This window comes from Dama dama, chromosome 24 (assembly GCF_033118175.1).
Source record: "Dama dama isolate Ldn47 chromosome 24, ASM3311817v1, whole genome shotgun sequence".
NCBI lineage: Eukaryota > Metazoa > Chordata > Mammalia > Artiodactyla > Cervidae > Dama > Dama dama.
Genome location: NC_083704.1, coordinates 63,505,599 through 63,521,672, shown reverse-complemented (window position 1 = coordinate 63,521,672; position 16,074 = coordinate 63,505,599). Strand labels below are relative to the sequence as shown.

Sequence of the window (16,074 nt, the reverse complement as noted above, 5' to 3'; positions counted from 1 at the left end):
ACTTATATGCAGAGTACATCATGTGAAATGCCAGGCTGGACAAAGCACAAGCTGGAATCAAGATGCCAGAAGAAATAGCAATAACCTCAGATATCCAGATGATATCGCCCTAACGGCAAAAAGTGGAGAGGAATTAAAGAGCTTCTTGATGAAATTGAAAAAAGAGAATGCAAAAGCTGGCTTAAAACTCAACATTCAAAAAACTAAGATCATGGCATCCAGTCACATCATTTCACGGCAAATAGACAGAGAAACAATGGAAACAGTGACAGACTTTTGTTTTCTTGGGCTCCAAAATCACTGTGGACAGTTACTGCAGCCATGAAATTAAGACGCTTGTTCCTTAGAAGAAAAGCTATGACAAAAGTAGACAAAGTATTAAAAAGCAAAGACATTACTTTGCTGACAAAGGTCTGCATAGCCACACATATGGTTTTTCCAGTCGTCATGTATGGATGTGAGAGTTGGACCATAAAGAAGGCTGAGCACCGAAAACCTGATGCTTTTGAGTTGTGGTGTTGGAGAAGACTCTTGAGAGTCCCTTGGACAGCAAGGAGATCCAACCAGTCAATCCTAAAGGAAATCAACCCTAAATATTCATTGGAAGGACTGATGCTCTAGCTCCAGTACTTTAGCCACTGGATGCAACGAGCCGACTCATCTGAAAAGACCCTGATGCTGGGAAACATTGAAGGAAGAGGAGAAAGGCATGACAGAGGATGAGATGTCTGGAGGGCATCACCGACTCAATGGATGGGAGTTTGCATAAACTCTGGGAAATGGTGAAGGACAGGGAAGCCTGGTGTGCTGCAGTCCACGTGGTCACAAAGCACTGAAGAAGCAACTGAACAACAACAGTACAATCACTATGATCATTTTTACCATAAAGCGTTTCAATAGTTTCACCATCAGGATGGTGCAGGGTCACATGTGCTAAAATACCAGCTCTGAGCTACCTGCTGAATTGTGTCCAGGGGCTAACACAAAACTGCAGCAGTTATTACAAAGGGGTCCTGCACGGGAAGATGGGGCTGCTCTCAGAAGCAGCCCGAGGAGGGTCGGACTTAACGTTTTTCTGTGGGGGATGCATAGCAAGTGCTACCACATCTGGTCACTTCACTGAAATTCCTGCCCACCTCCTGCTGGCATTTGCATTTTCCACCCAAGGGTTAGGTTTCCAAAAAAGGCCTTCCCAACTTAGAAAAAACCTTGAGGGAAAGACCTGCTAGAAATGGGAGGGAAGCGAAAAGAGAAATAGCAATCCCTAAACTAATACTGGCGGAGAGGGCAATGGCAACCCACTCCAGTGTCCTTGCCTGGAGAATCCCAGGGACGGCGGAGCCTGGTGGGCTGCCGTTTATGGGGTCGCACAGAGTCGGACACGACTTTAGTGACTTGGCAGCAGCAGCAGTCTAATACTGCAGAAAGCGCCTCTCCACCCCAGCCTCTCCTCCTCCATCCGGCCCAGCTCCAGGCTGCGCTCCGGGAACCTCCCCTAAACCCAGGCTGCAGCGCCAGCCTGCTCCAGACGCTGACGTCACGGAGTCTCCTTCCTCAGATCACCTCTCGCGTGCCACCGGCGACCACAGCTGCTCGGACATAAACCCCAAACTCCGCGTCCAGCACCCCTCGCCCCGCCCAACGGCCCCAAGAGCCTTAAACCTTATCGCTCCCCTCGCACAGCCCTCCGTCAAGCAGGCCTCCCATCCCCGGAGACCTCGGGCAGGCGCAGCGTCTGCGCGCTCGCAACGGCGCCTTTCCCGGAGCGCCTCCTCCGGGAGGGCCCCGTGGACGGCCCCGCCCGCTTCCCACAGACAGCGGGGCCCGCGCCCCGCGCAGCCGCGGGTTTGCTCGACGAGCCCACAAAAGGATGCCTGTCGTCCCGCCGCCGCGCGCCTGCCGGGCGCCAGGCACTCAGACGGCCCCAGGACAGGCCTGCACTAAGGAGCTCATGGTCTACCCCCGAGAATCGAACCACCGCTGCCCTGAAGCGCGGGGGGACTAGCCGGCGTGGGGAACGTCTTCCGGGCCCCAACACGCGGGTCCAACTGCGCAGGCGCACGCCCCCTTCTCGGCGGGCTCCGCGCCTCGCCCCGCCCCTCCGGCCTCCTTCCCGACAGGCCGCGCGGCCCCGCTGCACGCCGGGAGTTGTGGTTTCGGCGCGGGCGATACGCGCGGGCGTGGCGCGTGGCAGGAAGCGGAAGCGGAAGCGGAAGCGGCCGCCGCGGCGCTAGCACTGACGTGTCTCTCGGCGAGGCGCGGCGCTCCAGAGCAGGCCCGGCGGCAGTGGAGCGGCAGTCGGAGCGCGGCGGAGCCGAAGCGGGACCCGGAGCCGAAGCGGGACCCGGAGCCGAGCAGCCGCCGTCATGGGAAGTGAGTCCCTCGGGGCAGCACGGGCGCGGTCGGAACCCCGCTCCCCCGGCAGGGAAGCCCACCCGGCCCCGCGCCCCTGCTCCCCGGGGCGGCGCGGGGCCCCCCAGCCCTAACTCTCCTCTTGTCTCTCCCCCCTAAGTCAAGTTTCTGGAAGTCATCAAGCCCTTCTGTGTCATCCTGCCCGAAATTCAGAAGCCGGAGCGGAAGGTGAGTTGGAGCAAGGCTCGGGGAGACTGCTGCACCCCGGTGAAGCGGCCCCGACGCGCTGAGTGGACGCCCCTTCCCCCGAGTCTGGTCCGGGCGGCGTTCTTTCCCCCGAGCCTCGCCGGGCTTCGGTTGGAGCGTTCTCTGTGGACGTTCCTCGGGTGGCCCGAACCCGGGGGTTGCGCTGCCCCGAAGAGGACCCTGGCCTGAGTGAGGAAGGCCTCGAGAGCCTCAGACGCTCCGGTTTGAGCTCCTCTCTCTCCTCCCGCTCCAGTGGGAGCGGATCGCCGGCTGTCCTCTTTCCCGGAGATGCTCTTTTTGTCCAGATGCTGAAGGGAGTTGAGAGCAGCCACTTTACTATGTGTAACTGAGTTTGTCCCTTTTCCGTGTGCCCTCACAGTATCGAGAATGAGGGCATGTTGTGACCCCTGTCTACAGCAGGTTCATTAAAACATGGGAAGATAGGAGTGTAGAGCTCTGTTGACTCTTTATCAAAGGATTTTTGCACGTGCACAGCTTCAGGCCCAGTTACCAGTGTAAGCGAAGCTGTTAAACAAGGGAGAAAAGCTTCATTGGGTTCTTAGGATAATTAACAGGAAGGTGTTTTTGTCCTCACATTCTTTGCATCTCCTCCACGTCTGTGCTGGCTTTGATGCGCTGATAGGCAAAGTTGTGTGTGTGTCCCCAGCACAGTAGAAAGGGCCTGGCTCTGGAGGCAGGCTCGCCTGGGATCCACCCTCACACAGCCTCTTAATGTGTGACCTTGGCCTTGTGTGTAACTGAGTGTGGGGGGTGAGCAGTAGAAATCTGTGCAGGGTACGGCAGTGGCTCCAGAAGGGACTGGCTCTGGAAGGCATTGTGTCTGGTGGCAGCCTTGAAGGAAGAATAGCAGTGTCCTTGAAGGAAAGGACAGGAATTCTAATGGCATAAGGAGGATGGAGTCTGCTGAGGCAGAAGACCAGTGGGTGGGAGGGTGTTCAGTATTGATAGAACAGAACTGGTGGGCAGGGAGCCAGACAGATGAGAAAATTGCTTTGGGGTAGGGTAGAGGTTGAGGGGATTCTGCCAAGAGAGTGAACTCCAGCGGAAAGGGAGGCAAAGCTGGGATAAACAGTTTCTGATGTTTTGCTGTTGAATTTGGCTGCTTCCAGGAGAGGAGACTTGGTTATTTAGGAATGAGGAGTCCTGTAAGACCTGTCCACTATCCTTCCGCATAATCATTTCTAGCTTGTTAGGTTACCGGTCAGCCTGACAAGGCGTTGCTTTCCTTGGCTGCCTCCTGATTTCCCGGTGGGAAGGGGTGCGGGAGCATTCTCAAGAGGAAGAGTTCTGCGGACTCCCCCCAGCGGCTCGTGGGGTGTCTCAGTGTCCGATCCCCGCGCCGTGGTGCGGTTGTCCAGTGGGCAGCGCAGAGGCGCTGTCGCCCTGTCTGACCAGAGAGCCGTGGCTCCGGCTCTGTGCTCACTTAGAACAAAGCTTAAAAAGTGTTTTTGAAGAACACGATTTTGTTCACTTACTACCTTCACTCACAAGGTGTTTCCGTGTTAAGATTCTTAGTCCACAGAATAACTCCTGTGTTTTCTAAGCCTTGAAAGCCATTCATTCTTGCTGTGCAGGCCGCAGGTGCTATGAAGACACTTAGCTTTCAGAGTAGAGGGGGCTTGGGCAGGGTGTCTCAGCTTCCCCAAAGATGCTTCTCGGTCATCTGTAAAATGATTCTGAAAAGTCACCTATCCTACTGACATACCTGAGGAGCTATGAAAACTCTTGTTAAACAGATGCTACCAGTAGTTAGTGAGTCGGCTGAGTATGCAGCTCTCCCTGCTCCTCCAGTGTATGTAACATCGTTTTACCCTTAATTCGGAGAATACTGGAGAATACACAAAGAAACACAGGTTTCAGATTAGTTGATTCCAGCATAGCAAGATTTTGTCTATTACAAAATCCTTGCAAGTGAGAAGTGATGCTCCTGTGCTGTAAGGCCGAGTCTGGTTTAGGAATCACTTTCTATTTCAGAATCACTTTCTATTTCTATTCTTTGATCTTGGGTCGGATCCTAAACTGTTCAAACTGACGGTTAAGAGCGCAGGCTTTGTACTCAAATCCATTACAGCTGTGGGATCTGAGACAAACGTGAAAGTGAAGTCGCTCAGTAGTGTTCAAGTCTCTGCGAACCCATGGACTGCAGCCCACCAGGCTTCTCCATCCACGGGACTCTCCAGGCAAGAACACTGGAGTAGGTTGCCATTTCCTTCTCCAGGAGACCTTCCTGACCCAGGGATTGAACCTGGGTCTACAACATTATAGGCAGACACTTCACCGTCTGAGCCACCAGGGAAGTCCATTTTTCTAAGATTCAGTTTTCTTGTAAAACAGTAAGGATAACATTACGTTGTGTGAAGATTAAACGAGATGATGTATATGCAGGTCTTTGCATCTGTGCCTTATACACAGAAAGGCTTCCCAGGTGGCTCCGAGGTAAGGAATCTGCCTGCAGCGCAGGAGACGTGGGTTTGATCCCTGGGTCGAGAAGATCCCCTGGAGGAGGAAATGGCAACCCACTCCAGTATTCTTGCCTGGGAAATTCCATGGCCAGAGGAGCCTAGCGGGCTACATTCCGTGGGATCACAGAGTTGGCTGTGACTGAGCACACTCGTGCACACACACGTGTACACAGAAAGCATGCAGTACACACACTTGCGTTCGGTGCCTGGTGTGGACTGTCCACGGTTTGCTTTTCTGTGAGCAGAGAGAGGCGTCTGAGCAGAGTCCGTTTCTGCTAATTTGCGTATGGGGATAACTTCTTGTCTTGATTTGCTCCATTCTGCCGTAGATTCAGTTTAAGGAGAAGGTGCTATGGACCGCCATCACCCTCTTCATCTTCTTGGTGTGCTGCCAGGTGAGCCTGGGTCTGGGTCTAGGTCCAGGGTCCGGGTGGTGTGAGGGGGCCGGAAGCACATGCCTGGCTCCTCTCTGCTTGTTTGCAGATCCCCCTGTTTGGAATCATGTCCTCAGACTCTGCCGACCCTTTCTACTGGATGAGGGTGATCCTCGCCTCCAACAGAGGTAGGGCTGGCCCTCTGCACCCCCGTGCTGCGCGGGCTTGACTGGCCGCCTGCAGTTACATTACAGGCTTGTCGTTAGATGGAGTCCAGAGTGTTTGGAGAGAGCGTTAGCATGCCGTGCTAAAACAGCCTAGTGAGTGCTGGGTTCAGCACCACGTACGTCATCCTGTTAGAACTGCTCTGCATGCAGGACAAAACCTGGAGCCAGAAGATGAGTCTACATGGCAGAGGTTTTTAAAACATGTGGGAACACTAGAATGCTTCTTAAACAGCTGAATTGGTGACATTTCTATCTTTTTCCTGCTTTGATAACATTCTTTAGAATATGTAATTTGTTTCTCAGCTGTGTCTTGTCCATATCTACAGGTTACATATACATGTCCAAAGAAATAAATGCATGAACAGTGTATTGTATACTCTAACCAGTTAACGTGTTTGGGGTGAGGGGGGATTTTGAATGTTTATGCTGATACTGCTTTTGATTAACTCGTTTTAAAAATATGGTTCAAATTAAGTTCTAAATCAGTTGGAAGTATAGCTTGTTTCAGTATAATGGAAATAGAGGTTTACTCGAAACTAGATACAATTGTATGGCCCTCATCTCCAGACTCTGGAAATTATTCTAATATTATCCTTTTTTGTTAACTGATGAAGAGACAAACCTATCTTATCTCTGTACAACCAGCCTGAATCTGTTTTCATGAATTTAAATGTAGCAGTCAGTTTAAATGCCATGTGACTCCTAAACAGAATGTTAGCTGGCAAACTGAACAGAATGAATTGAATCACCCTCTCACTGCTGATACTTGGGGGTGACTCTCTGAGTTAAACGTTGCTGGCGGACTGAAGCACGTCAGGTTCGTGCTGGGGCACATAGTCCAGCTGTGTGCGACCGTTTTCTTAGCAGCGTCTTATTCCTCCACACTGACGTCAGCTGTGTTTTGCCCCCCTTCCTAAGGCACGCTGATGGAGCTGGGCATCTCGCCCATCGTCACCTCTGGCCTCATCATGCAGCTCTTGGCTGGCGCCAAAATAATTGAGGTTGGTGACACCCCGAAAGACCGAGCCCTCTTCAACGGAGCCCAGAAGTGTAAGTGGGGTTTTAAATGATGTTCAGATGTCTGTAGTTGAGAATTTGAATTTGCTACGAAGTTTGGGTCATCAAAAATTGGCTTGGGGTTTTCAGGGCGGGGGGGTTGGTTGTCTTCGGCAGAAGTGGGGGCGTCGTTGCTGTAATCCCCTATTCCCTCCAGCCCCGTGTGGCCTGTTAGCAAGAGGGCACTTGGGAGGGGCTGGAGCAGGCAGAGGAAGGGTGCTGGTGCCCAGGGCTGCAGGTCCAGGGAGGGAGCCGGGCTGGAGAGCCCGCCCTCCACCATCGCCCTTGTCCTTCCCACTTAGCAGCAGGGCTGTGGTAAGAGTTCATTTGAATATTGTGTGTAAAACATCAGTGAGTGCCTCGCCAGTGGTGGTACCTGGCAGAGTGATTTTCCTCCTGTGGGAGTTTTAAAGGAGTCACTTTAGAGGAGTGATGGTTCTCTCCGCTTAGCTCTGCCGGGTACCAGCTCTGTGACTCTGGACAGTCAGATGCAGCTCGTGTCCCAGTTTCTTCACCTGTAGAAATGGGGGGTAATGGTATTTTCCCCGTATATAAGCAGCACTGGTTAAGTCATCAGAATTAACCAAGTTAAGCCTGACTGTGGATTGACAGGTATTAATCAGGAAATAATAATTACACTTTCCTACCTGGCCATTTTTCCTTCCACACCAGCATGTTTTAAGATCTTAAGTTAGTAGGTTAGAGTTGAGCACAAAAGACTAATCTAGTTTAAACTTGTCAGTTTCAGACACAAATCAGGATTTTAAAATATATATGTGAGTTATTTTTCAGAAGTATAGATCAGCTGTTTTCTCTTTGGTCTTGGACTTTATAAAAAAATTTTTTTCTGCTCTTTTTTCTGCCTTAAGAATGCGGTATCATTGAGCACTTTTAAGAAGTCAAAAAGGGACTCTATGACAGGCGCTTTGGAGTAGAATGTATATATTGGGGCGGGGGGTGGCAAACTACGCAGAGAGGCTGGAGCTGAATCCCAGTCCGATGCTGTAAGATCCACATGATATCGTGGGATCCAACAAAAAACGTGTAGATTCCATTGTACATCCCGGTGGAATGGAGTGAATGACACAGGATACAAGACTGCCCATAGAAAGGAAAGCCTCCTTCAGGAGAGCTCCGGGAGAGCTGTATGGTGGGGGAGTGGGCTGAGTGAATTGGTGGCGTGATAGGTTTTTCCTTAAATAATACATAAGTACAAACTGGGAAGGGCTCGCCTTACCGAGTTTGTGTGCTGTGCCCTGAAGCGCGAGCCTGTTGGGCGCCCTGGACGAGCGCTCCTGGAACCCGGGCCCCCGATGATGACCTCAGTGTGGTGTGCAGGTTGCGGACGTCCCCGAGTTGTGTTCACATCTGTCGTGAGAAGCTGGGTGGTGATGCTTCCAGTCTTTCCCTCCGTCCGTCACTGAAAGATGCGTCTAGGACGAGGTGGAATGAGAGAGCTCACGAGCTTTTGTTCAGAGTTTGCCTTATCGTGGGTTATTGTCACTCTGTCGACGTGGGTGTGGAGCGTTCCTGGCCGAGCTCCCTGGGGGCAGGGTCTGTTGTCCTCACCTTGGTCCTGCTGGCACGCAGTCGGCGTCTGGTCGCTGTATCCTCAGGATGCACAGCAGACCCCTGAGCACCGCTCTCCTCCTGCCTCTAGTGTTCGGCATGACCATCACCATCGGGCAATCCATCGTGTACGTGATGACGGGGATGTACGGGGACCCGTCCGAGATGGGCGCCGGCGTCTGCCTGCTCATCACCATACAGGTAACACCAGGCCGCACCCCTCTGAGGCCCTCACACCCACCCCTGCCCAACAGCAGACCTGAGTCAGGCTAAGAGAAGCTTCCTGAGAAGAGGTCTAGGCCCTGGGTTGCCTTCTGAGTTCAGAGGAGACCCCAGCGGCTGGCGGGCCCTCTGCCTTCACAGGTTCACATCGGAGAAGCTAGTTCCCGAGGAAGGACAGAATTGTGCTATGGGGAGCAGTCATGCCATCTTTTTAGGTTTCTGTACTTTTTTTGTTTTTTTAATACTGACAGCTCTTTGTGGCTGGCCTGATTGTTCTGCTTCTGGATGAACTTCTGCAAAAGGGGTACGGCCTGGGCTCTGGGATCTCCCTGTTCATCGCCACGAACATCTGCGAGACCATCGTGTGGAAGGCGTTCAGCCCCACCACCGTCAACACTGGCCGAGGTGAGGCCCCAGTGCCCATGGACGGGGTTCGGTGAAAAATGCCAGCGTCCCCCAATTTCAGGGAAGAAGCGTCCCGTGGACAGGGTTCGGTAAAAAGCACCCGTGTCCCCTGTTTCAGGGAAGAGGCGCCCTGTGGACGGGGTTTGGTTAAAAGCACCCGCATCCCTCCATTTCAGGGAAGAAACACCCCATGGACAGGGTTTGGTAAAAAGCACCAGCGTCCCCCCGTTTCAGTGAAGAAGTGCCCTGTGGACGGGGTTCGGTATAAAGCACCCGCGTCCCTCGTTTCAGGGAAGAGGTGCCCGTGGATGGGGTTCGGTAAAAAGCCCTTGCGCTCCCCCGTTTAAGGGAAGAAGGATCAGTTTTAGGTACAGCGCTTCTGATTGTTCTGTGTGTGTATCAGTAAAGGTTTTGAAGATACAGGTTTCTGCTGACACCGATGTGTCACTTAGGGTTAGGGTTACAAACATGGGCCTGGCCCCGCCTCACCCGGCGCAGCCTGGCCGTCACTGCGCGGGCGGAGCAGGGCTTCCCTGGTGGACACCCAGTTGCTTCTACCCTCTGCAAGGGGCAGCCTTGTAAAAGAGGCAGGGACGTGGGCGCTCGCAAGCTGACCTCCGATCCTGGCCGCACCCTTGGCTGCCGGGATTAAATGACAAATAACATGAACTCACGGGACTCCAGGCTCACAGCAGGTGCACGGTGAATGTGAGTAACAGCGCCAGCTTACAGAGGGCATGTTCAAGGAAAAGTTCCGAACATTCAGGGAAGTATGGCTGACTAGGAAAGGTTTTTTCATCACTAAATGCATTATTCACTCAGAAGAGGCCTAGGAGAAGCAAATGTTTGCACACATTTGACTGTTTTCTTTGAAGTAAGGGCCAAAAACAGTCCCTGACCTCCAGAAACCCACGTAATCTTGTCACTAGACTGAAACAGGCCCCCACACCGGTGAAGGCCGCTCCTGCTCTTTCCTGTGAGCCGCTGGCGGGCGCGCTCCGCCCCCTGGCCCTCTTCCTGGTCTGCTGCTGGCCTGCCTCCGCAGCGCTCTTGTGGGGAGGCGTGAGCTCCGACAACAGTCAGCCGTGTGTGGGCACATGCGTTGTCCTCTCAGCCTGGCTGTTGGGGTGAGGAGCAGGGAGCCCGAGCCTGCCTTGTCTGGACAGCTTGGCCGCAGGGCTGGGTGCTGTGCTGCCAGGGGGCCCCCAGGGACGTGGGGTGGGCGCCTCTGAGCCCCTCAGGCGGGACCCCTTAAGCTGGAGCGCCTCTGAGCCCCTCAGGCGGGACCCCTTAAGCTGGAGCTCCACAGACACAGCTCTTCAGACGTTGAAAGTCTTAGTCGATCAGTCGTGTCTGCCTCTTTGCAGCCCCATGGACTGTAGCCCGCCAGGCTCCTCTGTCCATGGGATTCTCCAGGCAAGAGTACTGGAGTGGGTTGCCATTTCTGGATGGCATTTTCTCAACCCAGGGATTGAACCCGTGTCTCCCACGTGGCAGGCTAACACTTGACTGGCTGAGCCACCAGGGAAACCTGGTGTTTAGACAATCATTCCACATGCCTGATGGCCATTGACTCACAAGCCACAGAAGTAAGATCAGTTCATTCAAAAAGGAAGAATAGCCCCCTCTGCAGGTTGAAGTCTGCAGAACATCTCCGTGGTTCCCGGAGCTGATCCCGTTCTCCTGGGTTCCGGCCGCCAGGGTGCTTAGGGCCACCCCGAGCTCCTCCGTCTATCTTCGCCCGTAACAGGAATGGAGTTTGAAGGCGCCATCATCGCGCTCTTTCACCTGCTGGCCACCCGTACCGACAAGGTCCGAGCCCTGCGAGAGGCATTCTACCGCCAGAACCTCCCCAACCTCATGAATCTCATTGCCACCATCTTCGTCTTTGCGGTGGTCATCTATTTCCAGGTGCGTTCAGATCCAGCCCTGGGGATTAGGAGGGTCTGCGTTTCCCATGCCCACACCCCAGGGGTGGTGTGAGCTATCGTATGGCAGTGAAATGAGCAGGTGGCATTTGACAGAGTGGGTTCCATGGACTTATGGGAACTTGCCTGAGCTAACAAGCTGAGGCAGCTCTAACATTTCACGGTCTTAATTCAAGAGAAGTGAATCAAGGCCTGAGACCTCGCTGCTGCTGAGCTGAGGTCTGTAGGTGCCTCTAGGCAGTTCCCGTGTCCTCGCGAGAACTGTCAGCTCTTACGTTGTGAGTCTGCCTAACTTGCTTCCGCACAGGAGACCTCAGCTGCCCACTGCTTTTCTCTAGTTGGACTCGTGTTTGTCTTCCATCAGCCGCCTGTATCCTGACATACGGGTGTTTATGCCTCCAGGCACTGAGGGCTGAGCACATCCGTTCCTTTGGTTGATGCTGGTTAATGACACGTTAGCCCCTTGGGGTCTTGGGATTTGATTGTCGAGGTTTTATTTTAAATATTCTGAACCCTGTTCTAGGCACTGGGAGATTGTTTTTTTAAAAAAGTACATAAAGGAAGCTCTTTTTATTTTCCAAGGGTTTCAGCGGGAAAGCTTGTATTCATAGAAAAGTAGAGAAGCCTAGCTTCTCTGCAGTGAGGGAGAGCGTCCGCGAAGGGCCCTGCTGGGCATGGGGCTTGTCCGGGGCTGCCGTGGGAGCGGGGCAGGACTCTGGCGAGCCACCGATAGCACTTCCTGTTTTCCACGTTGGTGTTCCTGTAATGCGGTGGACTTTGTATTTTGAAAAAAACACTGCTGTGCTTGGGTGCATTTTAAGCAGCTTTTCTGGACCCTTCTGTCCCTTTGCCCCCGAGTGCGGTGGTGGGTCGGGGGGGACGTTGAGACCCCGGGTCTGAGCCCTGCGCAAGGCTCGAGCGCGGCAGTGAGAACCTCGCTTCTGCTCGGCTCCTCAGGGCTTCCGCGTCGACCTGCCCATCAAGTCGGCCCGGTACCGGGGCCAGTACAACACCTACCCCATCAAGCTCTTCTACACGTCCAACATCCCCATCATCCTGCAGTCCGCCCTGGTCTCCAACCTGTACGTCATCTCCCAGATGCTGTCCGCCCGCTTCAGTGGCAACCTGCTGGTCAGCCTGCTGGGCACCTGGTCTGTAAGTACAGCGGCTCCAGGAGCCGTGGCGGGCCGCACGCCGGTGTGTGAGGGCTGGCCAGGCAGGGCTGGCACCGTGTGCCTTGCTCACGACCAGCGTTTGGTTTCCCCCTGATGCTTTCCGGCTGTGCCTGTCGCAGACTCGGTGACGTTTCTGTGGGGGGGACAGCGGCGCTCCGGGCGCCTGCTCAGAGCTGCGTCTGCTGAGGTGAGGTGAGGAGCGGCGCTCACGCTCTCGAAATCCCCCCAGGACACTTCCTCCGGCGGGCCGGCGCGGGCCTACCCCGTGGGCGGTCTCTGCTATTACCTGTCCCCGCCCGAGTCATTCGGCTCTGTCTTGGAAGACCCTGTCCACGCCGTGGTGTACATCGTGTTCATGCTGGGCTCCTGCGCCTTCTTCTCCAAGACGTGGATTGAGGTCTCGGGCTCCTCCGCCAAGGATGTGAGTAGGAGTGACAGCCTCTGGGAGGGGGTTCACGCAGCCCCAGCGTCCTCGCCTGCGGCTGGTGTGACGGAGCTCGGCTTGGCCCTCCTCCTGGGATGGGCCTGTGCACACACGTGGCAGTTAGTCCTTGCTAGAGCCAGTCCCAGAGCGTTAGCGACCGTGGCCGGAGCCCGGGATAAATGAACCCGTGCTCGTCTGGGCAGCAGCGGGCAGAGTAAACTTGACTTTCCCTTCGCCTTCTTGGCGGCGGCTTCACCGTGCTGTGAAGGTGCTGGGGGGCACCTGCGTCTGGTGACATGAGAGTCTGCCTGGCCTCGGACTCCACGTCTGAACTTGAACCTTGTCTTCCCGGGTGGGCGTCACACAGGTTGCAAAGCAGCTGAAGGAGCAGCAGATGGTGATGAGGGGCCACCGAGAGACGTCCATGGTCCACGAGCTCAACCGGTGAGTGCTGGCCCTGAGGCTGACGGGGGTCCCGGGGTCTTCAGGCATCCGCGAGCCTGCTAGTGCCGATGCTGGCGAGATCCGCTCGGTGCCCGGTCCCTGCCTGCAGAGGGGCAGCCAGAGCGGGGAGACCAGAAGCTTGTGGCGGGCGGTGTGGTAGGGTGCTGACGGAGCGGCTCCTCGCCCTGCTCCCGCGGGAGGTTCTCTGCAGGGTTCTCTGGGGGCAGTCCAGGAGGAGGGTGGAGGGTCAGGCGTCTCAGGAGCGTCCAAGTGCAGGTGAGGTCAGAGAGGCTGGTGGAGGCTGCTGGGGGGTCGGTGTGTGGAAGGTCCGTGCCAGAGGCTGAGACCGCCGGGCCGGGCGAGGGGGCTGGACTCAGGTGGGAGGGGTGAGGAGGCTGCGGTGGTCTGCAGGCCTCTCCCCCCGCGGTGGGGCTGCCCCGTGGGCAGCAGGGTGGGCCCCAGTGAGCGCCTTAGACTCTTAAGCCACCTTAGCTCACTCTGCCTCTGTCCGTGAGTGAATGAGTGAACGTGGTGGTTTCCTCTAGAGCTGTGTCCAGGATCGGGTTCTGTAGTCAGGGCCAGGTCTGTCCTGGGGACCACAGCTCGCCTGCCTCAACGACAGGCAGGCAGTGTGGCAAACGCCAGGTCATTTTCTGGTGCCTAACGGGGGGCGGGCAGTTTCGTTCATTCCTTTAAGAATTCTCTGACGTCTCTAGATTCATAGTGCTGTTGAGGAGAAATATAACGAAAAGTCATAAAGGGACATTTTACGTTACCTGTCTTCAAAACCTTTTGTGATGTTTTCAACGTCTCGATTTGGACTGGTCCTGTTTCAGTAGCCGCCAGTGGCTTGCGTGGCAGCTTATGAGACAGCAAGGCCTAGTCTAGACTGCGAGGCTGCCTGAGCAGATGAAACCTCACGGGGTCGTGGAGTGGCCCCTGAGGGAGTCGGGGTACGCGGGTTACTGCACAGTGGCCCCCGTGGCCTGGGTCAGGCCCGAGGACTCTGGGCAGCCTGTGGCTGATGCGCGCCCCTCCCCAGGTACATCCCCACGGCCGCGGCCTTCGGCGGGCTGTGCATCGGGGCCCTCTCCGTCCTGGCTGACTTCCTGGGCGCCATCGGGTCTGGAACCGGGATCCTGCTGGCGGTCACCATCATCTACCAGTACTTTGAGATCTTCGTGAAGGAGCAGAGCGAGGTCGGCAGCATGGGGGCCCTGCTGTTCTGAGCCGCGGCCCCCGGACCCGGCAGAGGCGGCGTGCCCCACTGCGGCCGAGGGGACGAGGGAGCCGCGCTGCAGGAGCTGGTCTCGGGAGCTGCTGAGGCTCAGGGACTTCGGTTCAGTCACGTTTGAGTTTCATGTTCTTTTCATTCCACTTTGTAAAGTGTTAGAGATTTTCCAGGTTAGAATTTTGCTTCTCGTCCCGGCACTGGCACTGCGGGAGTGGGGCCTCCCTCGGCTGCCGGCCGGAGGCGGGGCTGGGCCGTCGGCGTCCCCGGCGCCCACACCGCGTCTGTGTTAGCCTTTGCACCTTCTCAGTATCGCCGGCGACCGCAGCAGTCTCGGCTGCCCCTCGGAGGGAGCGTCTCGTTGGTTAGAAGCACAAACGTTGTTGAAACGTCTCTGTCTCAGGTGGCAGGAGGCGGGCCCCCGGCAGCAGGCTGTTTTCTGGTGCCTGAGGGTGGCTCGCTGGCGTGTCCCCGTCACAGTCCGGCCAGAACATCTGGTTTAAAACGGTTTCTCTGGAAGACAATCATTTTCCCTTTTGAAGTTAGTTGTTTAGGACAGTTTCTTCCAAAATGGAGGGATGACTTTCCAGAAGACCCTCCTGGCCCATCTGTGCGTCCTCCTGTTGGCTGACCAGGTGTCCTCGCTGATGGAGCTGAGCTGGGAGCCACAGCCTCGCAGCCGCGCCGGGCTGAGCACGGTCCGTGGTGCGGAGGACCCTGGGCTGCTAGCGGTCCAGTCGCCCTGGCCATCACTGCTTGCTCTCTGCTGCGTCCCCCGCACCCGCCCCTCGGGAGGGGAGGAGCTGTGGCCGGCCCCACACACTACCTTCTAGGCTGAAGACTTCCCATTTGTACTTTTTTAGAACGTTTTTACTGTGCTTAGGACCAAACACAAGTGAAGTCAGTGCCGGGATGCCTCTGATCTGCAGCGTCGCCAGAACTGCCCAGCAGAGAGGAGATAGGCTGTAGACCCACGGTGACGTCAGGCTCAGAGACATTGCTTTTTTGCCAAGTTTCGCCCATGTTTGATACAAAAAGACAATTATGTCTGAGACAAATTCTGTTTGCAATAATAGGTGACCTAGATCTTAGGAATTAAAACCTTCTCAAAGGCCTTTAGGGAAGCCTCTCTTGGGGACCAGCAGAGTTAGGTGCCGCAGCCTGAGGGGTGCTCCCTGGAGAGGGTCCCCCTGGGCGCGTGCAGCCCCTCGGAGACCAAACCCACCAGCAGTGGGCACACGGCGGCCTTCGAAGCACAGAGCCAGTAGAGGTGGCGAGCTTGGCACCCATCTGAGTCCAGGGGCTCCGAGACCTCACTGGCCGTGCTGCCCAGGAAGCAGACCAACCGAGGGACGAGACTTGCCCAGCACCACCTGGCGAGTCGGCAACAGAGCCAGGATGGGCCCCAGCCGGTCCCCCCAGGCCGGGGCACCCACCACACCACACGTGGCCTTGTCTGACCCAGTCCTACGCGGAGACCTGACGCCCCGCAGCCCCGCTGCAGCCTCGGACCACGGCCCGGCTCGGGCGGCTGACCCGCCGTCACTGGTCACGGAGGCAGGCTGACCCCAACTTCCAGGGGACTGTCACTGTGGACGCCCAAGCGGCATAACTGAGATAAGGTGAATAAGAGACAAATAAAGCCAACTTTTTACAAGCTGCCTGCTGGTGGCCTCTTGGTTTTCAGTTCTGTTTGCGAGGCCAGTGAGAGGAGGGCATGGCCTTGGCTGCCCTTGGGGGCCCAGGGGAGGTGTGAGACTTGAGTCCCAGTTCTGCACAGGTGCCCAGGGCTCCCCCTCGGTGGGAGCCTGGGGAGCTTCGTTGTCCGGGCGTCTGCCGCTGCGCGCGGGTGGGCCCCTGCAGCCCCTCCGGGCACGGCACGGGCGGCGGCCTTAGCTGCGAGCATGACGGCTGCCAGCACCCCACGTCCAGGTCGGG

The 16,074-nt window shown here is 55.9% G+C and overlaps 1 protein-coding gene across 1 annotated transcript; it reads left to right on the top strand.

Annotated features, from left to right (window-relative positions):
• The first annotated feature begins 2,215 nt into the window (after positions 1-2,215).
• SEC61A1 (SEC61 translocon subunit alpha 1) lies at positions 2,216-15,797 on the top strand. Its single transcript, XM_061129026.1, has 12 exons — positions 2,216-2,373; positions 2,513-2,580; positions 5,411-5,476; positions 5,565-5,643; positions 6,601-6,732; positions 8,399-8,508; positions 8,781-8,934; positions 10,685-10,845; positions 11,820-12,017; positions 12,267-12,458; positions 12,829-12,905; positions 13,948-15,797. Exons 1-12 carry the CDS (start codon positions 2,367-2,369, stop codon positions 14,132-14,134), a joined length of 1,431 nt encoding a protein of 476 aa, XP_060985009.1. The 5' UTR covers positions 2,216-2,366; the 3' UTR covers positions 14,135-15,797.
• The last annotated feature ends 277 nt before the right edge of the window (positions 15,798-16,074 follow it).

What these genes read in the sequence shown, in the direction of transcription:
- SEC61A1 (XM_061129026.1), top strand. An exon ending in TCTTCTTGGTGTGCTGCCAG is followed by an intron (nt 5,477 to 5,564) that starts GTGAGCCTGGGT and finishes GCTTGTTTGCAG; the next exon opens with ATCCCCCTGTTTGGAATCAT. An exon ending in CGGTGGTCATCTATTTCCAG is followed by an intron (nt 10,846 to 11,819) that starts GTGCGTTCAGAT and finishes TCGGCTCCTCAG; the next exon opens with GGCTTCCGCGTCGACCTGCC.